This window comes from Stylophora pistillata, chromosome 8, assembly GCF_964205215.1.
Source record: "Stylophora pistillata chromosome 8, jaStyPist1.2, whole genome shotgun sequence".
In the NCBI taxonomy this organism is placed as follows: domain Eukaryota; kingdom Metazoa; phylum Cnidaria; class Anthozoa; order Scleractinia; family Pocilloporidae; genus Stylophora; species Stylophora pistillata.
The window spans coordinates 21662633-21688595 of record NC_142526.1 but is presented as its reverse complement, the minus strand read 5'-3'; the positions used below and the strand labels follow the sequence as shown (position 1 = coordinate 21688595).

Here is a 25963-nt window from a genome sequence, read left to right as displayed (position 1 = left end):
ATTAATGAGCTTGACTTTTACCTCGTGAGACAAACTAGTAAACGTTCATTAATCAAGTTCAAGATGGACAAAGTGGCGCTCAGCAAAATAAATTACATTTTGAAAAAGAGCGGAGTGAACTTAAGCAAAACAAGGAATAAATACACGATTAATGAGCCTGACTTTTACATTGTGAGACAAACTAGTAAAAATTCATTAATCAATAAAACCGCGACGAAGAGCAACACTTGCATTAACATTTCCTTTATTCTCGTGACATTAATGTGTGATTCGAGGGTGATATTTTAAGGAGAAATTAGGTGCCAGTCATGCACTCTTCGGTGTTAAAGGGATAATACTCAGATGAAACACATTTTACGAGCTCTTATCGACGGAAGGTAATTGTAATGAGTTCATCTAACGATCATGCTCCCTGAACGTTTTTGATATGCGAAAACGGTTTTCATTTTAACTGTTCGATCGTAAAACCTCAAATACAGTGTGCGCTTTAAGTACACTCTTACGTCATTTCTCACAAATGAAGAAATATTTATCTGAACATTGTCTGTCACGCCACTCTCCACCGACCAAGACAGTACAAGCCAGGATGTCCTGGAACTGATTTGGCTCGTCCTCTTTCCAGTTGGTATACACACCCAGTTCACTTCCATCGGACCACTTCCATTTTTTGTTTGGCTCATCTTCACAAAGGCCGATCCAGTAGGGTTTGTCGGAAGGGTAGTTACCTGGAAGGATGCTATTTACAAAAGCGCTCTCATCATCGGAGGTAATCTTCACCAGCCGTGCACCCAATGAATTACAGAATGCTTCTCCGTCACTCCAAGAGCGTTCTGTTGTGAATATGGCATACCGAAGGTTTCCAAATGGTTTCCAATATAATGGGCATACTAATGTAATAAATACAATAGATGTACTATTAAACTTCTGCTGCAAGAACCAAATAGGTGGTCCATTTGTAAGTGCCTATTCTACTGCGTTTCCCTCGCTAAACTGCAGAAATACTCAAATAAATTTTCAACAGTTATGAAATTTCGCGCATTAATCTTTACATTTTAAAGGGAAATGCTATAAAACTAATCACCTATCTCTAAGAGTCTGGTCGTCTGTGTTACAAGCGCAGTATAGATAGCGTGCCATCAAGCCATAGTATTAAGAGTTTAAACGGAATTCCACATGCCTTGGTGAGGAAAGGAAACCATTTTCATAGACTAGTTCTTTCTTTGTTCCGTTATTGTGATGAATCGAAATGGTTTGTAGTTTTTGAACAAGAATTGTTTGGTAGATCGTATTTTAATTGTTTCCTTGAAAGCAGTGCAAAAATTGCTCAAATTATGTGATCATTTTATTGCTTTTTGCATATAAGGTAACCATAGTAACACGAAAGGATCTAACAAACACCCTTCATATCAGCTTTTGTATGTCTGTCACTCAAACGAGCTCGGTAGACCTCGCTTATAGATTGGGTATCAACCTCATGATTGATCTTTCTGTCAAATTGTAAATAGTCTGTACTGAAGGGAAAAAAGGATCACAGCCACCTTAACTATGGAAGAATTATACTGGCTATCCGGTAAAGATTATCTCTTATTATAGTGAATCTCCAGTAGAGATTCTGCTAACACAAATAAAACTATCAAGATATAAACAATGTGATGTCACAATGTATCGGTACCTTTAGAGCAACCGTAAAGCTCCACTCTCATCGATACCCAATGGTGCCAAACCAGTGGTCGAAAACGGACATAACGTGCCTCAATTGGTGGCTTCAGGTCATGAGCAACAACGCTGTTGGAGTCGTTATTTCCGATGAAAACCTAAATTAGGAAAAAGACAATTAGAAATCTGACTGACCTTCGTTTGATTATAGAATAAAGCGTTTTTCTATTGAATTTCGTAAAAACCAAAGTCAAAGTAATCACAACGGCCAATCAGAAGAAAGGAAAATACCTGTAAGAGCTAATGAGAACTCAAAGTAAAACCAAGCAAGAACTGCCTAAAGCGCGGGAAATCGCGAATGACCGAATCATGATTGATATTAGTTTAGCATCTGGATTGGTTTAGATAGAGGCACGAGTATTCTGAACTAACCACAGAGCAAAATAAAGCAAAGCCAAAGCAATCCTGGATAACTTTTTACACTCAATTGAAAATTTCCCCAACAACTAGAATAATAGGCATGAAGCATGCCCTAAAACCCGGCCCATCACACAAGCAACCGAGGAAAATTTGACGTATCAGTTATTTGTCATGCAGTTTGCCGAAAATCGCCATGTCTTTGGAAGCAGAGAAACTGTTAAGGGAACGGTTTCGCTGAGCTATTCCTCAATAAGAATGTCATGGTAACTTCAATAGGTAATGGATTTTATTCACATCTACGTTGTTGGAATCAGAGTTTACAGATATAAAGGAATCATCACTGGTTTATTGTAAATAGCATTATAATAATTACAGGGGTATCTCACAATTTACCATTTTATTTGTCGAACCTCTTTCGCGGTAGTACTGAAAGTTTCGACCTGCATTGGAAACAAACTCCAGGTGGTATTCTCTAACCCATGCCAAATATCGATTCCCTCCTTGTGTGGCTACACGCGTAAGGATAAAGCACTCAGTACCCAGATCGACCTGAAGCCATTGATTAGCATCAGGCAATCTCGCACCCCATGTTCCGCCTTTGTCCCCAGTTGCCTTGAAGTGCAGTCTGCCTTTATTGGCGCTATGGTAGGAGTCATATTCCGAAGACGCGCTAATTTTTCTATCGGATATTTCACCATTTTCCATTCCAAGAGGTCCTTGACAATCTACAGTATCTCACAAAACACGGCTAGTAAGATTTGAATTTTATAGGAATCCTCTCTAGTTTCGAAGCTCTGGATCCTGAATGTAAACCCTCTTACCCGAATATTAATCTACAGCGATTTTCTATTCTCCTTCATCGTTTTTCATGTATCAGTTCACCCCCTTATCGTGGTATACAGCAGCATTGGCTACGGTGGCAATCTTCCTTTATTTTTTCAAAAGGTAAAGAGATGCATTTGTTTTTAAGGTGCACTGAAACTTTGAGATTCTATAGCACCTAAGACGTTAGAAATGTATATGCATGAAACAGCGGCCATTTCTCGCGGGTTTTAATCCTAAACCACCTATGTTAGTTGATGAATTTATTCATAAAGAAAGATCTCCCAGGAAAGGATGATCAACCACATAGTGCAGCCAACTGCGATAGGACCTCATGCATTACGGCTGTATAACAGTCTTAGAGAAATACATATGTCGGAAACTATTCCTTTAGATCAATCAGCACATACTATACCAGGGGCGTAGCAAGTGCGGCCGGAGAAATTCGAAGGTAGGGGAAGTCAAGTATTCCCGAGAAAAGTTTGTAAGCCCGGGCTTTGCTGGGTTAAAGGGTACTACGCGCTTGTATACAAATGCACTACCTCGTCTCTATACATCATTTGGACTCGACATCAACTTTAAAGTATTACGAAAGCTTTGAGTTTAAAATGTTTCGAATTGCACCGGGAAACACAAAAGTGTGAAGTCTCCACCATGTTTGCATGATATAATCTAAAAACATAAATCGACCGCGTACAATCACAACTATGATATGAATGAATTTAGTAAGTCATTTAGTAATGTTGATACCTTTGCCACACTGTGCCTCTTTCCTCTCTCGGGGAATACATCTGAAGCCTTTATCTGTGAATCCCGCTTGACATAAGTCACTTTTGCAGGAACAGGGGTTGCTGTGGCATGGATTCTGCATTATAAAGTTCCGTCATTGTAGTAAATAGTTATTATTCTCACTTTATTGGACATGGTGCACTTTGCGGGCTAAAATGGAGATTTGACGGGCAATGATTTTATCTTAGCTCACTCGCACGCTTATGATCACATTTTTTTTCAGTTCTATATTTCTCAATGCCGTGATAATAGTAATATAGTTTATGTTCTTGGCCTTAAATATGTTTTGGGCCCTTCTTAGAGCTCAGCTCAAATGATACTGAGTCGGACCCAAAACATATCAACGTGCGAAAACATATATTATTATGTACTTATTGAATAAGTGGGAGGGCTGGAGGGGGAAATCTTTGGCTCGAGGTCATGCTTTCAAGCTTCACAATGGTTTTCTACGGATTGTGCGGGCGGGGCCGGACGGGTCATATGATAAAATATTTTATTAATGGTAGTTACTTGTGCAGGGGTGTACATATTTCGGGGTCAGTTTGTAGTTTCTGGTGTAAATGCAGTGTATGTCTTACTATTAACAAAAATAAAAAAAAAATCAAAATCAAAATCAAAATTCCTAAACACAGAGCGGCGAGCACACGTAATGCGAAGTTCGAGGAGGGAATTAATTTCATTGAGGTAAATAGTTTAAAGCGCTGTATTAACTATGCAAAGTAGCGTCAAATTACAATATTGAACTGAATTGGTGACCTGACGTTACTACTTCATTAAAAATTCAAGGTGGCCGCTTAAACAACATGTATCAATTCCTCGTACCTCGATACCATAATAAGTGTAGCAGTTATTTTTCAGCAAGGTTGATAATGATAGGCTCTCATCGGTGTTATTATTTAATTGGCAAATTGTACCGCCATCTTCTTGAGGTCCTACGTTGATGGATACACAGTTTGGCTCCAAATAGCACAACACGCGGCAGTTCCCTTCGTCGGCTACTTTTTCCGTTCTTATCGAGTGCCCCTTTAAGACTTTGTTTGGTACTGGTTCCTTGAATACTATAATACGACTGTATTCTTCGGAAACCACTGCAAGGAAGATATAAAAGTAAACCAGTGAGGGTGCAGTTTGTTCTCAAAGAGGAAATGTTGGAATCTTCTCAAAAAATCTTATGCTAGCATACTATTGGAGCGCGCAGGCAAGCTGGATATGGGAACCTACAAAAAGTTCCGTAATTACTTGTCATTGCTTGTCTCAAAACAAAGCTACTTCGGATGACAAAAACTGTATACGTAACGCGGTCAGTTTTTGCTTTTTGCTACCAAAGGTGTATCATCGACACATTCATTATATGCCTGCGGTTTAGCTTTTCGTTACATGGATTGACCACTGAACACGTCAACAACTTCCATGGTGACCGTTCCTGGAAGTTAAAAATACAACCCACCATTGCATATCGCTAAAATGTGCCGGCTAAAAATTAACCCACGCAAAGAATTACTAACCCTCGACAAGACCGTGCTGTTGAAGTCCTAAATGTAATTAATCTCAAATCTTTCTATTTTCTTAGGTTAAATCAAATATTTGATGGAGATAATGTTCGTACCTTTAAGTTGATTTGTCCTAAATGCCGTAAAGTTAATGCTTTTACAGTTTGTTCTTGTTAATTCCGCAGTCAGTTGTAAAATATGTACTATATGTTTGTTCGTTTTCTTAATGCGTTGGGTTGGGAGTTTAAATCTAATCTAGGGGTTGGGATTAAGGGTGTAAATATCTTGGAGGGGACTTAGAGTCCTATTGTATTTACACCCACCTTCGGGTGAATCATAAATAAAATAAAAATAAAAAAAAATGAGTCCTAAAAGTAATACCATTTTGTCCTAAATGGAATGAAGTCCTAAATTTAAAAGCATGCCTCATTCAAAGGTTAAAGTACTGTTTTAATTCCATGCATTCTTCAATGATTAATGAGTGGGTGTCTAATTTTATGCAATCTAATCGTGACTAAGCGTTATTGCGTAGTTTACAAAGGTATATCCAACTGACTTCCTCGTGGTGTCACAAAATTTTCTCGGCATAGGCAGAAGTTCGAGAAAGTAAAATGATTCTTTTGTAAAATTTTTGTGAACAACTTATGAGTAAAAAAATTTAAAAAAAGAAAACGTACATATAATTTAGGTAGGCTCCAATATAACAAACCCTTTCATATATACGCTTCCAGAGGGAAGTATTGAGCGGGTTTATGGTTTGCATATTATAAACGTTATTTCAGGTGTTTGTTAGATCCATTATAAAAAAAAAAAAGTCTTCCTATTTACAAGGATAGAAACACACAATGGAAGAAGGAACTTTGCACGCTTGTTTAAATGAAATCATTCATACCTGGATGAAAAATAAGAAAACGTTTGACGCTTTTTCTCCTTTTAGCGAAGTTCGATCCTACCGTTTTTTTCTCATTTCCTCAGGTTCATCTATACACACTTTTTTCGTTTTGGATGCTTATGGGAATCCAGCTTGAATTAACTCACCGTGACGATACTGTAATTATGACAACTAAACAGTCTATCTTCTGTTTCTCCATTTTTGACCGAAACCTACACTAGCCTAATAGGAACATAACCAATTATTCTTGTCGCCAATTATATCTAATATTTGTTTTTCAGTTGATGGAACAATTTATTTTAATTAGCTGGTACACTTTTTAGAACGAAAACTTACCAGTGCACCACAGCTCGCAAAAAATCGGGGCGATGAATGTCAAGAGTCTAGATCCATCCATTCTCTAACTTGAAAGCGTAACTGTTAGGGACGCTCTACCTGAGTGTTCCCAAATATTTTGGTGTAAATATTTAATGATTGTTGTGTCACATAAATATGTGACACAATGTGTTGTTGTTAGTAACGCCGGCAGCCGCCTGTTTCTAAAACAATGGATTCTGGATGGTTAATGACTAAGTAAAAACATTGATAATACATGCTGACTATTTTGTTTCCTTCATGATTAGTGCACTCTGTATGGTTATTTTTCTTATTTTCCTTTTGACTTAGACTCAGAAATTTTCGGGAGTATCCATTATTCCATTAAAAAGAATAAATTTCGCAATTGTTCTTTCCTATTTTGAGCTGATTTGATCACCATCCCAAACAACGTTGTCTCTGTCATTTTCTTTTTCACAGCAGATTTTCATAGCGCTTTGGTCAACTAGTGGAGTTAGCGCTATATAAACTGTGTTAAATTAAATTCAATTGATATTTTGCAATGTGTGGCTGTTACTTGTCTCGCCTGCCCTTAAGGCTTTCCTTCCAGTAAATAATCAATATTCAGAATCTTGAATATTAGTGTTTCTATTTTTGTTTAAAATGGCAGGTTTCTCAAACAATGCAACGCTTCACAATGGAGAGATTATAGTACATGTATGTCCATGCGAACCGCGCTGTAAACGGCAATAATTGATTTCTCTGTTTCAGTCATTCAGTTCTTTGTAAAATTAGTTCGAACTTGGAATTATTTTCGTTTTTCAGAAAAATTATTAAAACAAAAATTGCTATGAATCAGTTGCTGCTGCATTGGACATGTCCCCGAATGAAACTGCTTGTCTTCCAGTTAACAGGCACCCCTTCGAGATTATCGAGCGGCAAGCACGACATAGAGAACCTACGAGCGTTCGTTTCGAAAAACTGATGGAGTTACATTCTTCTTGCGAATATTGTTAATGGCTGGATGTGTTCATTGTTTCTAAGCTGTTTGGGTTATTTGATAGCATAAGTATTATTTAACCTTTTTTTTCATTCCTAATAATCACGTGACAAAGTTTGTGAGTCACAACAGAACAGAACAGAACAGAGCCTTTACTTATGCTCGAATTAAAGTTAAAAGGAGTATTGCTAAGCCGGCGGCACTTCTCTGCCGATTTTCAATGTTAGGCCAGTGGTTGGTGTACTAAGAAGTGCGTGTAGAGTCTCGAGCCGCATCCCACACTGTACTTGTGGCATAGCAATACCAATACAGAGTACACTGTAGTTCCAGTGATTGTAATCATTTTTCACATATGAATTTGCATTCATTCACATTTTTCCTCTTCGCCCGTTTCGCGGCAATCACATCGGACGCCTTTGTCAGTGAATCCCGCTTGACATGATTTATCCTCTCCGGCGCAAGGGTTGCTACGGCAAGGATTCTGGATCAGAAAATAACATCAATACATGTAGTAATCAACCATCCACGATGTTTTAAACATAACAGTGCCAAGTACTGAAGATAAATAAATTCACTGAGCAGCGGGTTTGCACATTTGATATGCATGTAGTTCAGGAGATCACTTTTTACACGGAATTGTCCTCCAAAAACGACTTTACACCTCTTTGTTCTCTTCATTTGGAGTGCTTGTGCTTAGTACACATTAGCGTCCAACTTGTAATAATGATTCTTACGATTATATTCTTCCTTTATCATTTTCCTTAAATTTCTGCTCATCTTTTATTAAAAGAGTTTCCAGGCGCTTTGAGTAACTTCGGTAGAGACTGTTTTTAACATTTTTTCTTCGATACATGGTTTCGCGTTATAGACAAAAAGTTAAACCGAATTGGTGACCCAAGGCAATCCTTAACAAAATTGATGTACCAACTCTTTTATGTCCGACGTACCTCAATTCCAAAGTGAGTGTATCGGTTCTTTTGCAGCACCGCTGAGTGTCATAGGCTGTCATCCGTTTTACTGTTTAATTCAAAAATTCTACCGCCTTCTTCTTGAAGTCCTATACTGATGGACACACAGTTTAGCTCCAAGTAGCAGAATACTCGATAGCTTCCTTCGTCGGACACTTTTTCCTGTCTTATCAAGTGTCCGTTCAGCGCTCTGTTTGGCACTGGTTCCTTGAATACTATCATGCGACTGTGCTCTTTGGAAAGCACTGTACGGAAGATGTAAAGGAAATAAGCGGATAAAACAGCGAAGCTGTATATCACTTTTGAAAAGGGCATTTGGGAACCCTCTTAAGCCAGCAGACCACTTCAATAAATCGAGGTAATGGATATGGTAGTATAGGGATCACCTTATTCATACAGCAAAACTTATTACATTTTCTGGGGCAAGATGGAGGTGGAAATGATAGGTATCCTAGCTGAAAACTCTTAGCGGTGCTCAAAAACAATCATAATGGTGAGGAAGACTCTTAGATATCAATAGAGGTATTGAAGTCTGTGGCACAGATGCTGCTCATGTCCTTCTGAATTTCAGATTCTGTAACGAGCCCGACGGGACTTGTAGTAAACAGAATCGTGCTATTATAGGCTGGTTTGGCTAATATTTTACGCACTGCTCCGAACTGAATGTCTGTGTGATACTTTTGAGCATTCATGGAGACGGAGTTGGCATGTTAACACGCATAATGCAGATTGTTAAAAAAGAGGATAGCTCACTAACCCAACTTCCCTAATGACTTCTTGTTAAGACTTTGAGGACAGCTTTTTGATGGTGATTATTCAAAGGAAACAAAATAGAAAAGTAGACCATGCAGCTGGAAAGAAAATTGTTTGCCTGATTGATATATACTTTCTTGTTTGTGAGAGTCAGCTTGACAAGTGACGTGGCATGAGGTTGCGAGAGCTGACGTAAAATCACATGGCATTCCACAACACGAAAAGCGTGATATAAAACTAAAATTTAGTGCGCACCTATCATGAAAACGTTTTTATCGCTATGAAATACACGTTCAGGTTTACACAATTTCTTTTATGGGGTTCAATCGAGTTTACGACGAGACCATCACCTATGTTCTCACTTTCTCAGAACTGTTCAATTTCCGTTTTGCCGTTTGGGACGAAAACCGAATTGATAAAGATTTGATTGGTCAAGTTAGTTATCCCTTTTCGAGCCTGATGCCAGGTAACCGGATAAGCTTAAATTTCTCAGTTGGTAAATCAATACATTTCTATTCACCTGTTTTTCGAATAAACCATCATGTGTCCATTTGTGCATTCATGTTGTTTATGGCAGGGGATTGCTTATCACTTCTGTGTATTTATTAACCATTGACTTTTTCAATGCTTGGGGCCGAATTGACCGAGTGACGGTCAATTAGCTAAGGAGAAATCAACTGTTGGCCACAGGAGAGACCTGTCTTTTTAACAAGAGACAAATCCCTAAATTTGCTACTGGTAGCATCCACTTCCACCCCGAGCATCTATAGTCGATATTCACTTAGAAGTAAAGTTATTTAAGGTTACCGTGTACCTTCAGGGGTGTTTCGCGTGCAAGCGATGTAGCGCGTCCGGTTAAACTGTAGATATCTAAAACCCTATATCAAATTAAAGCTTATAAGACTGGCTATCAGACTATACCAAACATTTTGAAAAAACTTAATTTTCGAATTTTTCACGACTTCTAAATGCGAGCGCCCGAATCACCTTTTGAACGTCACATGTCAAAGCGAATTTTGTTTTTCGCTTATTTAATGTGTTCCTCCGTTTCCGGGGCCAAAGCGCTAAAAAAACGTGTCTGCGATTTGCCATATTCAATTTCAGTGAAAAGTTACAGAACATTTTTGAAATAGGATTTAAAAAATGTTGAGTGATCGTACAAAAATCGCTCTTGAAAAAAAAGTATTTAGAAATAAAAAATTCGGAGACCCATTTTTGTTGTTTATATGTAAAACTAGTTACTGTCAAAATTTGAGAGCTATCGAACAAATTCTCTTTGACTTGTAGCTCTTAAAAGATGATTCGGGCGCTCGCATTTAGAAGTTGTGAAAAACTCGAGAATTAATTTTTTTTGTAAGCTTTAATTTGAAATGGGGGTTTAGATATTTACAGTTTAAACCAGACGCGCTACATCGCTTGCACGCAAGACACCCCTGAAGGTGCACGGTAACCTTAACTGCTTACTTAGGCTACAGACATGCGCATCTTTAAGGAAATCAGCGAGCCTCCATATCTGTTCACGCTACAATTGCCAATTACAGCGCAGAAAAGGTGAAATATTAATTGTTCTATTCATGCATCTTACCTGGAAACTTAGTTGTAATATTATTCGAATAGACAGAAAACGCGTAGATCGCTCCTAGTTTAGATCTCAACCCACGAGCAGTTAAAAAATATCCCATTCCTTCCAAAACTACCTGTTGCATATTTAAAAGCACTTTAAAAGATAGCCTCGCCAAGAAATGTTCTTTTCCTTGTAGCAGTAACTATTACCTCCCTCTTTAACGTTTACAATTTCAGTTTCATTCTCCTCTGGTTTAACCCTTTCTCTTCCAATATCTAAATTTCGTTTCTCCACACTATTTGCTTTAATGGATTGCTGATAATTGTAGCGTCTGTGAGTTGAAACAGTATGGAGAAATTTGGGTTTGGTCTCTTCTGGTGGTGAAAAGCTTAAAAAAGCGTTTCTGGATGGCTTGGATATATTCAATCCAGTAAGAAGGTATTCAGGTGGAGTGAATTTTAAAAGGAGGCAGCGAAGAGACACTACTTTGTTCTAGAGGAAAAAAAAACAGAAACAACTAATTACAGAAAAGTACTGCAGCCAGTTCGTTGCGATTATTCGCTGGATGTCTTCCTCAGCAGAGATTTGTGAGCTGAATGTTAAAGGATAACCCAATACGTTTTTAACACGACCTAATTACGAGCTGTGAATCATAAGAAACTAATCAACTATCAAAGATTTTGATATGTACAACTAGTCATTTTTCATTTTTTTATTTTCACGAGACATTCATCTTTTGCAATGTCTGGTTGTTATTTGTCTCGCGGCTCACTGAGGCTTTCATTCCAGTAAATAATTTAGAATTCAGAGTCTAGAATGTTAAAGTTACTGTTTTTGTTCAAAATGGCAGGTTTCTCAAACAATGCAACGCTTTACCCAGGGTGCATTCCGCATAGACCCCACGCCGAAGTTACACCGAGGGCTTTGAAAATTTACGCCGAATAGGCCACAATTCTACGCCGTTGGTAGCATACTACGCCAATAATTGCCCCCGGGCCCAGATCTTTTGCCCTCGCGCCGCCGCGTAAGAGAGGCGGGTAAGAGAAATCCTGAAGCTGGAGACTAGTTTGTTGAAGGGATGGCCATGCTCGCTATCAGGAGAAAAAACATTTACCTTTCATATTTATGCGTTCAGTGATGGTGCTTTATTTTATATAGCCATCGCCAGAAATCGAGAACATAAGAGCCGGCTAATATTGATTCAGGAACGTTTTCGCTTATCGTTGACAAGGAACTATGAATTTCCGTTGTTATCAGTTATCACTTCCGCGCCTTATAATTTTAGAAACAATATTGTTCATAGAAACAGGTGATGTTCAAGGTGTGCACCTTAATTTTCGCACAATATGTATTAAATACATATACTATCGTGCTTCGCGTGAACAATTTTGCATTTGCTAACTTGTCAAGAAGTATACATCTTTTAATCTCTGCGTTCCGGCTTTTAGCCTTCACGGGTCAATGAACTACAGGAACTATAGATCCACTTCACGTGACTTAATATACAGAGGTTGGTCATTAGGTATACAGCGTAGACCAATAAATGTCCAAATTCCTGAAGGAAAGCAACTAATTGCTTGCCTTTTTATACAATTTGTTAATCAATGTTCTTAAATTTTAGGAATCGTCATGTCAAACAAATGACGATCAGCGTTGGCACAGAATACACACATGTTGTCTTACTTATCTGCCAGAAAAGGAGAGCGACCTGAATACGAATCTATTCGATCCCCGACTTTCCGGCGAGACTGAATGATGCTTCTCATATCCTGAAAAGAAAGCATTTCGTCCGTGGGAGCGGATCACATCATCTCCTTTCAAATGCAGGCTGACGCTTTCATGAATGATATCATCACACTTCTTTAATGACTTTAAACACCAGTTCAGTCTCGTTCTTCTGGAAAGTGTCTCATTTGATTGGCCTCCAGACTTTTGTTGTACTCTCATGCAGCTATAATAGCTTTCTGCAATGGCCTCTGGTCCCCCTTTTGCAAGTACAATATCCAGGATAGCACATGATTGTGGTTGTGCGATGCTATAAATGTCTTCCTGAGAGTAACATGAGCTGAAAACATTCTGTTCGTGTAAACAGACATTGTACTCCTGTCCACTGGCAAACTTCATCTTAAAAAATGGCATCGAAAGTATTGAAGGGGCATGCTCAAACAGGACAAGACTAGCATCCTCGTGTTTCAATGGCTCATCATGAGTACCTTGAACCATAAACCAAGTAGGACATAGACTTTTCCAAATACCTACTTTTACAGCCTCTTTAATTCTGTCCATGTAACGGAATGCCAGTCGAGGATCCAGATCCATTCCCGACTTCTGGATAAGTTCCATGTTAGAAGCAACTGTAAGGACAGCCTCACGTGCTCTTACGCCATAGGTATCGTACTCGCCTTGCTCTATTTCCAACTTCACGACGCGATCTGCCGATAAAGCGCCACATTGTAACCTCACCAGACCAGCCGCATCGAATGCCTGGAAAACCGTCAAGGAATGGTCTGACACAGCAGATTGCACTCGTCAGTCTAGTGCATTCATCAGATCAGAGGCAACACGTTTGTGATCTTCTTTAATGTCGCTTTCTTCTCGCAGTTTCCACGTAAACCGACCTCCAGTGACTCGTTCTTCCTCGTCTTTTGTGACAAGCCGGCCTTTCAATGGCTCCACTCCTTTCTACTTTCCACCAGGCTTCAACGTCTCTCCAGCTTTCTTTAATCGCGGGAAATGCACTGTATCACCACTAGCAACTTCTGATAGCTTTGGTTTAACCCTTGGCCACCAGAGTTTCAACTTCCACACAGGAGTGTGAGGCGACTGGACACGTAGCATTAGATCAACCGTTGACAGGCCCCATGATATCCAAGCAGGCCAGCAAATCAACAACGAAGTCTGATCCGGCAATCATGTACTGGAGCTCTTCCTCTTCCTTTCGATTTGAATACAATGCTTCAATTGCTTTCCAGAATGATCCATAGCTTTGCTCAATTTTACACCACTGTTCATAGGAGGAACTGGCATAACGCTGACCTACATACGCTACTGGTCTTCGAACTGTTTCATCTACTAGCTGAAGGAAGGCAAAACCTTTCCCATTGGCCAAAATGGTATTGAAGACGTTGAATCTTTTCAGAAACGTTTGGAAGAAGATGCCACCAGGTGATTTCGAATCCTTGACGTCAGACACCCCCAAATTCAAGATATGAGCAGCATCCCATGTTAGCTCAATTGGTTGAGCGCCAGACTGTTGTGCGGGAGGTCGAGGGTTCAAGCCCCGGCCGGACCAACACTCAAGGTCTTAAAATAACTGAGGAGAATGTGCTACCTTTCTATAACATCAAGAAATAGATAGAAATTCTAGTCTTCTCGGATAAGGACGAATAAACCGTAAGTCCCGTCTCCTGCATCTATTAGTTAATTTGGTTAGGCAGGGGACGTTAAAGAACCCACTCACGAGATTACTGTGATGTGGTCTGGCCTGGTTACTGGGAATAGGGGGAGGGGGCATCTGTTAGATTCGCCTTTCATTGATTTCAAACTGCTTAGCAGTCTGGTAAAGTCCCCCGCACAGTGTTGTAAAGCGCCATGAGCTCAGGATTTCTCACAAAGCAGCCTCAGTCACGCCACTTTCCATCAAACAACAAGGTACAAGCTTTGGACGCTAAGTTTGGCTCTCATACATTCCAGTTGGTAAACACACCCAGTTCACTTCCATCGGACCATTTCCACTGATTATAAAACTCTTTTTCATGAAGGCCAATCCAGTAGGCTAGATTGTGAGAATTGGCACCAAGATCGTCACCCCGAATAAAGGAAACCTCATCCTCAGAGGTAATCTTCACCAGGCGTGCATCCATTTAATTACAGTGTGCCTCTCCGTCTCGCCAGGAAAGCTTGGTGGCGAATACATTATAACAGGATGTTCCATACGATTTCCAATTGGGAGGGCATGCTAATGAAATCAATGTAATAAAATAACAAAGCCTTCATTCCACGACCCTCCGTGATCTAGTCTACTAGATCACGGAGGGTCGTGGGTTTAAGTCCCATCTGGGGCTCGGATTTTTTCTATTACACTAAAAAATTGTTTCATCGTTTAAAGCCTTCATTATCATTCAAATTTTTATTCTTTATCATAAGTTTGCGCTAGTAGGATTACGATTCATACATCTCTCTTTAATTGGTTTTGTGTCTTGTTGGCCGTGAAAGCTTAAATTCGATTATTGAAACCCCTGAAAGGCAAAAGGATGACCTCCTGCTTTGTCGCATGTGTTAAAATCGAAAGGGTGACAATTTAACGGGTTATTTTTAGTACATCATCAAAACTTACATGCTTACTTACATTGTCTTTACTGAGGTTGATTTTAAAGACGAACAGATACATTTTTATGGATTTTCTCTTTACACCTTAACATGCAGATTGCACATTCTCCATACTTTTCTTTTAAGAGGCTTACAAGAAGAACTGTTTCAGTTAACAATCGACAGCCTCTTAAGTTGGGGATCATTCCTTTACTCTCTGGACCTTATCAGGGACCTTAAGAAACCACGACGGCGACGCCAATGAAGACTTCGATTAAAAAGTGAATTCCTACTCCTAGTCAGAATTTCAAAACTGGCTGCAGGAGCTTACTGTCTCATACAGCGCCACACCTCAACTTCAGGATGACGTATAAAGTAGCCGTTGAGTTCCAAATGGGAATTAAAATAATTTGCCGTCTCGGTTTCGGTTCGCAGACGACACAAATTTTGGCGATTTCACGTTGTTGTTTTGCATAGGACGGCTAAGAAATGTACAAGTTTCAAAACGCACGTGCTGAGCTATTGTTTTGCCAGTTAGATCTCTTGTTTTTCCACGACCTCGTTGCCGTCGCTGTCGTGGTTTCTTAAGGTCCCTAATTACTAATTCACAACGATTGTCGATGCTGTGAATAAATGGGATTTTTATTCATTTGCAAATTGGTTCATGTTTGCAACGCCTTGCCATCTCCCTCGGTCGGTTAACCGGTAGAAAGCGAAACAATGGAAATTTAGGTACGCTCAGTGAGCTACCGTCGGTCCAGATCCACCTTCCTTCATGCACCTGGTCACTCAGTCCGATCCAATAAGTTCCCGATTTTCCTTTGAAAAAGGTCCGAGTCAGGAAGCTGTTTTCGAAAGCTGATTCGATCTTTACAAGCTGAGCTGCGAAGCTTCTGCATTTGGCCTCAGCGTTGTTCCAAGTCTCAACCAACCCAAGTTGAGATGTAATAGAACTTTTAATAGAACTTTAAGTCATCATACTTTATATTTGTATAGTAGTAGCTTGTAAAAATTGCGCAGTTCAGTATTTTACTGCGATGTGATTTTAATAAACCAGTCTATCTATCAGTTCATCAGTCTATCTATCTATCTATCTATCTATCTATCTATCTATCTATCATCTCTTGGCGATGAAATATGACCGGTTCCTTAGGAATCAGAATAAAAGTGGTATGAAATAGCTGCTGCGACTGCATTGGACTTTCCACTCTCTCTGGCGTTGTAGGACTACATAGAACAAGAAACGGTACTTATAACATAATCACAAAATTTAAGGTAAATTGGTATGATTTGGTACGAAGATAGTGTTTGTGTCTGTGGTGTGATACCAGGAGTATCCGCAGCGATTGTTGTAGGTGTAATGGCTAGAGTATATTAAATAAGCATAGTAATTCACAACGATTGTCGATGCTGTGAATAAATGGGATTTTTATTCATTTGTAAATTGTTTCAAGTTTTGCAACGTTTTGCCATCCGGTCCTCGGTCCTAATTAACCGGTAGAAAGCGAAACAGTGGAAATTTAGGTACGCTCTATCAATTTTCGGTTAAAGAAACTTTGTTTGATTTTGATAAAAATTGATACCCATTGAAAAGAGAGCAACTTAAAAAAGTTACACTGCGACAAGCTCAGTCATCCTAAATAGCAACGGAAATTCAACTACCTGGTGTCTTTGCCACTCATTCTCTTCTCATTCGATTTTCTTTTCGCAGATAAAACCAAGAGTAAAATCACACGCGAAGTCGTTCCACTCTCCGTCTTCAAAATCTCTGAACCAAAAAGATCCTAAATTGAAGTCGCCTTTTACAATCTGTCCACAATTTTGAATCCCACGGAGGTTATTGGGGTTATTATGTCCCCAAGGGCTATAATCATCGGCCTCCAGTGAGCTACCGTCGGTCCAGATCCACCTTCCTTCATGCACCTGGTCGCTCAGTCCGATCCAATAAGTTCCCGATTTTCCTTTGAAAAAGGTCCGAGTCAGGAAGCTGTTTTCGAAGGCTGATTCGATCTTTACAAGCTGAGCTCCGAAGCTTCTGCATCTGGCCTCAGCGTTGTTCCAAGTCTCGAGTTCGGTGATGAGCTTATAACATGAACCACTGAGAGAAGCCTCGCCCTGAAGAAAGCCTGAGGGAGGAGAACAAAATTAAAGTTTTAATAACTCCATTTTATTCACGTCGATGAAAATCAATTCATTCTTTAGGTCAGAAAGCACTAGTTCATCAGTACACTGCTCACCTTCACTGCATTGCACAAGGAATTCACATCTAAAGCCTCTCTCTGTGAATCCTACTTGGCAAACTGAATTCTCTCCTGGGCAAGGATCCCCAAGACAATAATTCTATTTTCAAAAGAAAGAAACGAAGTCATCTATTGTTACACCTATTGGAAACTTTATTTTTAAATAGTTAGAATCCCAGTGATTCCATATTCTTCTTTGAAATATTCAATTTCTTTGCGCTTTTAACCCTTTACACCCTAAAATCAGCATGTGTATTCTCCATGCTGGTATTTAACCCATTTAATTGGCGCTAGCAAGGCACCTAGCGGTTGGTAACCATTTACTTTATTGTCACGATTTTAAAGGTTGATTTAGGGGTTTTAATTATCGTAAGGAGAAATTACATTCTAGTCACTCTAGAAATTCAAGGGATAAGAGACTTTAGAATCCCTAGACCCTTTTAGAACTCGTAAAGGATTTTACATTTTAAGGATAAACTCTGACGTTGAAACAAAGAGAAGTACCTTTTGTTTTTAACACCATCTCCTCCATTTCACTACAACCGCCTCCCGGTTAGCTCAATTGGTTAGAGCGCCGGATTGTGTTGTGCGGGAGGTCGAGGGTTCGAGCCCCGGCCGGACCAATACTCATGGTCTTAAAATAAGTGAGGAGAATTTGCTACCTTTCTATAATCAAGAAATGAAGAGATATTCTAATCTTCTCGGACAAGGACGAATAAACTGTAGGTCCCGTCTCCTGCAGGGTTAGGAGTAGGAGACGTTAGTTTCCTACTGTGTGGTGGATGTCCTCCCCTAGGAGGGATGGGTGGGTGTTGGCCCCTGGGGAGTGGTCAATTAACCTATATGTATGTATATGTATATAAAGTGAGCATTAGTACTTGTGGTAAGGAAAATGACTCAGAATAATGTAAAGATAGAACGTACAATAAGGAAATGGAGAAGGAAAAGGAAAGCGGAGACTGACTATACAAGGTTACATCAAGTAGTGATCCTGCAAGGAAAACGAGTACTATGGTAAACGCACCGGCACCTGTGTCTTGACAAGACACGCTAGGTGTGTCACATACATGCAAATATGCGTATATTTAATAAGGAAAACAGACGCAGGCACGGCAACGTTTCAAGTAGCGTGCTGTATGATAAGCTCAACGCGTAATACGATTGCGAATTTGCGTGCTCTAGTGCTAAAAAACTAAGTGCGTGCGATAAGGTACGGCTCTCAGAACAGCCCCAATTGCGCCTTCGACCAAAAAAATCAGTTACGACTTGATTTTTACTTGCATAAAAGGACTTAATGAGAAAGGTTCGTAATCTTATTGAAATAACAAACCTTGGCGGGTAAACAGGGAAAAATAATAGCAACAATGAAAATGGTGACAAAAAACTTAATTAACCTGTGGCAAAAAGTAAACATAAAGATGGTAGGATTTTAGGATTTTAGTACAGAGAAAACTAATGCTAACTATATTATCTATTGATAAGCGCAATTTAAATTGAATAACAAGCAATTTATCATTTCACATGCAATTACAACGAATACGGATCGAAGGACCACATACCTTCTCCTTGTTCAACCTATATACAAGCCCTCAGGTATTCATGATATTTACTGAATTGTCACGGTATCTAGCCAAATAGCTTACCTCAGCACCGTTGTAGGAGAAATGTGGTCGATCGACCAAACTAGGGGATGATGCGCTGTCATCTGTTCCATTATTCAAGTTACATGTATGAGTTTCGTCATCTGAAGGTCCAATATTGAAGGACACACAATTTGGTTCCATATAGCACATCACTCGGCAGCCCCCATCGTCATACACTTTCACCGTTCTTATGGTGTGGCCCATGAGTGCTTTATTGAATATGGGCTCTTTGAATATCAAGATTCTGCTGTAATCTGTTGACAGCACTGCATAAAATATAGGTATACACATTTAGCTGTTACATTGCCCTTACCAATTGGCCTCAGAAGCGGTGTTGCTCTTTTCATCAGATTAAAGATATAGTGTCAGAAATATCAACTTTCGCCGGCACCCATTATTAAACCAGGGGACTTAACCCACAGCCAAAATGACACGAAGAATATAAAAGTCTTGTAAAAAAAACAACGACTGACCTGACAATATGAAATTGTGGTCCCTTTGCATGGTCATAAACAAAGTTTTATATTCGATCGTTTTATTCCCGTCGGAGTGAACAGCTTGGATGTTTTAATGAAGTGCTCTGTTGGATTATTTTCTTTGAAATCGGGGGGAATAGAAGAAGGACATTTACAAAAAATAATTGTTAATTGGAACCAGCAAACCAATGAATTGCTTATATTATACCAAGATTGCTGAGTGCCAAAAATGAGGAGAACAATTTTTTATGCAACTTTATCTCTAGACTAGGTTTACACTAGAGGAGAGTTTTCCGGATTCGTAAGTGTTTCCGGATTCATCAATTTTGGAGTATTCGGATTCGTAGGCGTTTACACTGAAAGGATATTCGGATTCCTGACCGTTTACGCACAACGACAACTCCGGGAACATTCGAAATGGAATGGTTACCAAGCCCAGTGTTGTTTCGTCGTTCGATCGACAGAGTGAAAATGCCTCCCACAAAAAAGGCTAGAGAAGATCCAGATGCCACTGAGGCAAATTTGAGTCGGACAGATGCCAAGCAGTCTACGTCGACGGCGATTAAGTGTGGCTGACGTTAAACTTCCTTGCAATAATAATTTGCGTTTCCTCAGAAATACTGCGGTACACATGATAAAATTTATCGCCTGAACCTGCAACAAGATTAGGCAACCGGAGACCGCCACCAATGTTAGCACCAGATCCATTTTGGCTTCATCACAAACTCAAAAGATTGCAGGTGGAAATAATATCCGGATTCGAGAAAAAAAGCGGTTACACGACAAAACTTTCCGGACTCAAAAGTCATCGGATTCAAAGTTCCCACTTTAAATTCCGGATTCAAAATCTCCGGAGACACGACCAAACCGGGAAGTTTTTATTTCGGATTCGTCCACTTTCGTGTAAACAGCAGAATGAATCCGGTACTAAAACGTTTCGGATTCATCATAATCCGGAACAATTTCCTCTAGTGTAAACCTAGTCTCAGTGACCTCTACTTAATGATTCTAAGAAATATTTGACTCGTCCGTTGAAGTAGCACGATATTTTTCTTCATAACTTCGCCCGTTTTCCAAATTAATTCTTTTTTCGTTGCTCACGTTTTCAGAATTGTAGAGATATTCCAGTCCGGAAACAATGAAGTTAACCATAATTTGCAACCGAAAAAGCAATTTTGGAACAAAATTGATACATTAAGCCTGTTTGATAGTTAAATTTGGCGTAAGACAACAATCTGTCTGTCAAAATCCCACCTACCACAGATCATCAGCAGACACAAACAGAAGGTTCTTCCTAAGGTTGAAAATAACAGCTTGGAAAAGGCCATCCTGAACATAAAATCGTTTCTCACTTCTGTTGAGGAGTACTTCCCAACACCTTCTCGAGAAAAGTTAAATATGTTAAATAATTCACCACGCACGTTTGTTATTTTTGCAAATTTACCTGTCAATGGTAGGGATAGAGGACATATCGACATGGAGGATTGTGTTAAATTCTTAATGAGGTAATCTGCATTTTCTGTCAACTTTCACTTTCATTATCATTTAGAGCATTTTAGACCTATTCTTTAACTCTTTCTTTTTCAGCCCTTCCCTTCTTTTACTCTTCTCCTCTCCTGATTATTCTGATAAAACCACAGTGTATTATGAAATATTATTATATTACTAGCATTATTATTGTTTTCATTACCCCCTACTGTTAATAAATGACTCCAAACACCCTCTCGAGTTACAGTAAACATATCAAATGATTTAATTTACAAGTAAATTCTATTTTGACTAATTTGCATCACCTAGGGATAGGGAACATAACATGACGCTTTTTCATTCTTATGGACATACTCGACGTTTTCTGTAATCTTTTATCATAATAATAATAATAATAATGATAATAATAATAATCAGTTTAATTACTCTTTTCGTAGCTTACAGCTAAATTACAAGAGTGGTCAGGATACAAATCATATCTATACAATAACATGAAAAATTTTACTAAGAATATCTATATGTAATAAATTTATCGAGACGGTTAGTGAAAGTCATAGCGGGATCATCCCTAAGAGTGCCCGAGCGTAGATTGTATCCATGGGACACAGTTGTGCGATGTGGCGGCAGCAAGTGAGCAAGGACACCGGTGTCCCGAACTCTCTGGATAAACTTAGTGCATGCAGCGGCACGCCGATCAGAGAGAGCGCAAAGACCACACAGCACAAGTGCGTCCCTGTAGGGAAGCCCAGGAGAGATTATTTCTAAGGCTTTTAACTGCTCACTCTCAATTAAGGGGCTAAGATAATCAGGCAAGTTCGCCCAAACTGGGGAGGCACACTCCAACACTGAGCGAATCAGGCTGGAATACACCACAACTAACTCCCTTTCCAAAACACCTGACTTCCTCAGACAACGCAGTGCGAACAGGTGAGAGAAACAGATACTTCTTGTTGGCCTTGTTTTCTTTACAGTCCAACGAGCGTTTTACAGTGTTCTTCAGCCCAAAACGCTCACTCGATATTGATCGAAAACCAGACTGCTACAATACTAATAGCATTAGTAATACTATGAGCATTAGTATTGATTACGTCCTTTCTGAGAATTCATCTCAAGCTAGCCTCTTCACGTCGAAAGCTTAAGAGCCATTATCGTTGAGCATCAATTTTTTAACTAATTGAGTCTTTTTTTTACCAGAAACACATGATTCTCTGTAAAAAAAACAATTGCATAGTTCATCGTTACCATTTCCTTATCAAAATTGCTTTTTCCATCTAGAGTAACAAAATTCTACTTTCCAAGGATTTATTTAGAAGTTACTTTATAAGAAATGTCAGTGGTGACAACTTTATATGTTTTAAGACAACTGAACTTTCACACAATGCCGACGTCGATTGTATAGAAAGCGTTCTTAATTTGGGTATTTTTTTTTTTTTTTTTGTTTTCGTATTGAGATCTCTAGTTTTCCCAACACTCGTCAATACCATATAGAAAAATTCTCAAGACAGCATTTGGAAATGTAATTTTCTTGTTTAAATCTGGAGATTTCCAGTCCTTTTGAACCAGGTTTTGTTCTCTTTATTCGGATAAAATCAATTAAATTGCACTACAAAAGAACACTGAAAATGAAAGAATTGTGAATGCCATCCAAAACAGACATTTTTTGCCTCTATTCTGATTCTTTTTCATTTTTTCTTTTTGTTTTTGAATACCGCCTTATGCATGAAAGCAGCTGTATTTAACCACATGGGAGCAAACTTGGGGCAGAATTAAATGCTTCAAATTCATACGACGGTCAACCGAGGAACCCGATTTTCGTTTTTTCTTCACGATTATTCCTTAATCAGTTAGTGTGATATGGCAAACTTAAGTTTAAGTGTCATCATTAATGACTCCAAGAAAACTTTTGATATAACAGATGTACCCTGCTTCACTTTTACGAACAACCTCGTTTTAAAGGTGTTCATGGTCCTTGCCTACGTTCTCGTGATCGGCACTTCCATCACAGGTAACACTTTACTGGCGTTCATCTACTTCAAGAGCAAAAAACATGGAGACCGCAATCAACTGCTGCATCATGAACATGGTGCTCGCAGATCTTCTTATCACTTTAGTCTACATGCCAAGAATGATCGCTCGTATTCTCGTCAGCCTTGAATGGCTGGTCTGGTCAAGGGAACGCTAGGACTTATTCTTTGTATATTTGTATCTATGTCGCAAGAAATCTCAATATGCGTATCAATCCTGACAGTTGTTCTTATCACATTTGAGAGGTTCCTTGCGGTGACGTTTCCTTTAGAGTTGTTATCTCGAAGAAGCTCTCCACCCTCTTACTGTGCGACACTTGGCTGGTTTCGCTAGCGGCGCGATCCCCGATGTTCTACGGCGTCAAAACGATTCGATTTCAGTCCGGCGAGCTGGGCTGTTTTTGGATTAGCTCTCTCAGCTTCCAAACGGAGCGATCAAGAAAGTCGTATCACAAGTCTATGCTGGTTGCATTCTATGGTCTGCCTCTACTCATCATAATCACAATATACACTGTGATTGCGGTCTTCTTAATGCGTCGCCATGGCCTAATTGACAATGTCACAGGGGATTGCGTATCAGCCACGACCAGAAAGGTGAATGATATGATCCTGGCCGTAATAACAGCTTTCCTTCTATGCTGGATGTTGTATTTCCTCGTTATACCATTACAGGAGTTTTGGAATGTGGTTACTCCATGTGAGAGTCTCATCTTGCAGTTTTTTCTTGGTCACTTGAACAGTGCATGCAACCCGATTATCTGTCTTACGTTGAGTGAGAATTATCGAAAAGCTATTAAAATGATACGCCAAAAACTGAAACTTGAAAAGCCATGGACGACCAGGTTTGCAAGTTCATCGTCAAAAAGAGATCACTCAAGATCTAACATCGAATTAAACAGCGTGAGAGCCTTGGAAAGTTAGGAAAGCTAAGTACACCATATCGTTTAGGGGAATACCTCATTCGAGTTGAACTTCCACACAACGGAAACTACCTTTAGTCACGGCTAGGAGATCAAGATGACGGAGCAGTAGAGTTTAGTTCTTTTTTTTTTTTCTTTCTCTATTTTGTTGGGATGGGTCTATTCGTGAATATTTTTGCCTTACGATTTCATAAAAATACAGACACAAAAATAGCGGGGCTAACATTCAATCATTTAAACCGACAAGCAGTTTGATAGATAAATCCTTAAACGACAAGGAGATTGCATCAAAGCAATGTTTAAAAATCTGTCATGGATTTCTCATTTTTGTCTTGATTGTTCTCAAGTGGTATTTAGTGCCTTCATTACCGTGAAAATTACCGAAGAGAATTTTTTTTCCTTGAAACAAAAGATTCGCCCTGAAGTTCTGAAGTAGGTAAATAGGCTACCGGCTTTTTTGTTTTTTTTCCTTTCTCCTTGACGGGATCAGGGTGGGCAAAGGAAAATGTTTAACTTAATAAAAACCAACAGAGAATTTAAGAGGGAGCACAATCCATTTCTCAGTTCTTTTGACCTAAAGGAGAATCGGACATACAACCGACGGATGATGTGGAACTTTAAATAACAAAACGTCAAACTGATTACATTCTGATTTTTTTTTATCTCTTTCCTGTTGGATGTAGGTTATAGGTGGCAAGTTTTCATAAACCTCTTAGAGATCCAACTTAACGAATATCAGGATTGGTTTGAGAATCTAATTTTGTGGGAACGGTTCTAGGGCATGTTTCTCGAAAGTCACCTTTTCAGAGCTACAAGTCAAAGGGAATTTGTTCGATTGCTCTCAAATTTTGACAGTAGCTAGTTTTACATATCAACAACAAAAACGCGTGTCTCTGAATTTTTTATTTCCAAATACTTTTTTTTTCAAGAGCGATTTTTGTACGATCACTCCACATTTTTTAATCCTATTTAAAAAATGTTCGGTAACTTTTTACTGAAATTGAATATGGCAAATCGCAGGCACGTTTTTTTAGCGCTTTGGCCTCGGAAACGGAGGAACACATTAAATAAGCGCAAAACAAAATTCGCTTTGACATGTAACGTTCACAAGGTGATTCGGGCGCTCGCATGTAGAAGTCGTGAAAAATTCGACAATAGATCATGAAACCGACACAACATAGGGGTTTAGATATCTACAGTTTAAACCGGACGCGCTACATCGCTTGCACGCGAGACACCCCTGAAGGTGCACGGTAACCTTAAATTTTAAAAATACTATATTATTGTAAAAAAAGTCTTCCTGTTTACAGGGACCAAAAGACGCAATGGAAGAAGGAACTTTGCTCGCTTGTTTTAATGAAATCATTCATACCTAGATGAAAAACAAGAAAGCGTTTGACGCTTTTTCCCTTTTTAACGAAGTTCGATCCTGACGTTTTTTTCTCATTTCCTCAAGCTCATGTACACACTTCTTTTCGTTATGGATGCTTAGGGGAATCCAGGTTGAATTCGCTCACTGTGACATTACAGAACTGAAAAAAGGATGTAGTCTCGCTTTGGTTTCATTCTCGTAGGCAGTATAATGATACATAATAATGACAACTAAACAGCCTAACTTCTGTTTCCCCATTTGTTGCTGTAACCTACACTAGCCTAACAAGAACATAACCGATTATTCTTCTTGCCAATTATGTCCGATCTATTTTTTTTCAGTTTATAGAACAATTTATTTTACCTAATTGGTACATATTTTAGAATGCCGGAAAACTTACCAGTGCACCACAACTCGAAAAAAATCGGAGCAATGAATGTCAAGAGCGGTCTAGATCCATCCATTCTCTAACTTGAAACTGTAACACTGGTTAGGGTATCTCTACCTGAGTGTTCCCAAATACTTTGGTGTAAATATTTAATGATTATTGTGTCACATAGATATGTGGCACAATATGTTGTTGTTAGTACATACATACATTTATTGATCGAAGCTCCCCCATAGCCCATAGGGACTCTTCAGCCACAAAGCGGTAGAAAATAGTCATAAATTAATTACTTAAAATAGTATCAACATGGACATAAAACTATAATATAGTAATGAAAGCTAAAAATTTATATACGATTGGAAGAATGAAATCTTAAAATTCCTTAAACAGTTCCAATAAATTCTATTTCAAATTATTCAACGAGGTAGCTTCCCT

The 25963-nt window shown here is 39.1% G+C and overlaps 2 protein-coding genes and 1 pseudogene across 4 annotated transcripts; all 3 read right to left on the bottom strand.

The window, feature by feature from the left end:
- Positions 1–227: 227 nt before the first annotated feature.
- Positions 228–25636, bottom strand: LOC111344904 (EGF-like repeat and discoidin I-like domain-containing protein 3). 3 transcript variants are annotated; one of them, XM_088729829.1, is made up of 6 exons: positions 25541–25636; positions 4510–4775; positions 3649–3763; positions 2470–2810; positions 1673–1814; positions 228–887 (listed from the first exon to the last, which is right to left on the bottom strand). In XM_088729829.1, exons 1-6 carry the CDS (start codon positions 25602–25604, stop codon positions 505–507), a joined length of 1311 nt encoding a protein of 436 aa, XP_088585955.1. In that variant the 5' UTR covers positions 25605–25636; the 3' UTR covers positions 228–504. The 3 variants fall into 3 exon arrangements, with proteins under 3 accessions (XP_088585955.1, XP_022807910.2, XP_088585956.1); XM_022952175.2 differs by having other exon boundaries at positions 2470–2801; XM_088729830.1 differs by lacking the exon at positions 25541–25636 and adding an exon at positions 6406–6520.
- On the bottom strand, positions 12349–14532 carry LOC148725466 (uncharacterized; annotated as a pseudogene).
- Positions 14914–22906, bottom strand: LOC148725465 (aggrecan core protein-like). The gene is made up of 7 exons (XM_088730269.1): positions 22842–22906; positions 21251–21303; positions 20595–20714; positions 18861–19126; positions 17215–17317; positions 16640–17103; positions 14914–16204 (listed from the first exon to the last, which is right to left on the bottom strand). The coding sequence occupies exons 1-6, from the start codon at positions 22904–22906 to the stop codon at positions 16667–16669; spliced, it is 1044 nt and encodes a 347-aa protein (XP_088586395.1). The 3' UTR covers positions 14914–16204; positions 16640–16666.
- Positions 25637–25963: the final 327 nt, after the last annotated feature.

Bases quoted from the DNA above. Each gene is read 5' to 3' on its own strand.
- LOC148725465 (XM_088730269.1), bottom strand. From the start codon at position 22,906: ATGTTCATGATGCAGCAGTTGATTGCGGTCTCCATGTTTTTTGCTCTT. The intron at 21,304-22,841 runs GTAAAGTGTTAC...GTTATTGTATAG, and splicing joins CTTGAAGTAGATGAACGCCA to ATATGATTTGTATCCTGACC. The intron at 19,127-20,594 runs GTAGGTGGGATT...TATTTTATGCAG, and splicing joins GTGTCTGCTGATGATCTGTG to TGCTGTCAACAGATTACAGC.
- LOC111344904 (XM_088729829.1), bottom strand. From the start codon at position 25,604: ATGGATGGATCTAGACCGCTCTTGACATTCATTGCTCCGATTTTTTTC. The intron at 3,764-4,509 runs GTACGAGGAATT...TTTATAATGCAG, and splicing joins ACACTTATTATGGTATCGAG to AATCCATGCCACAGCAACCC. The intron at 888-1,672 runs GTACCGATACAT...TTATTACATTAG, and splicing joins GCTTTACGGTTGCTCTAAAG to TATGCCCATTATATTGGAAA.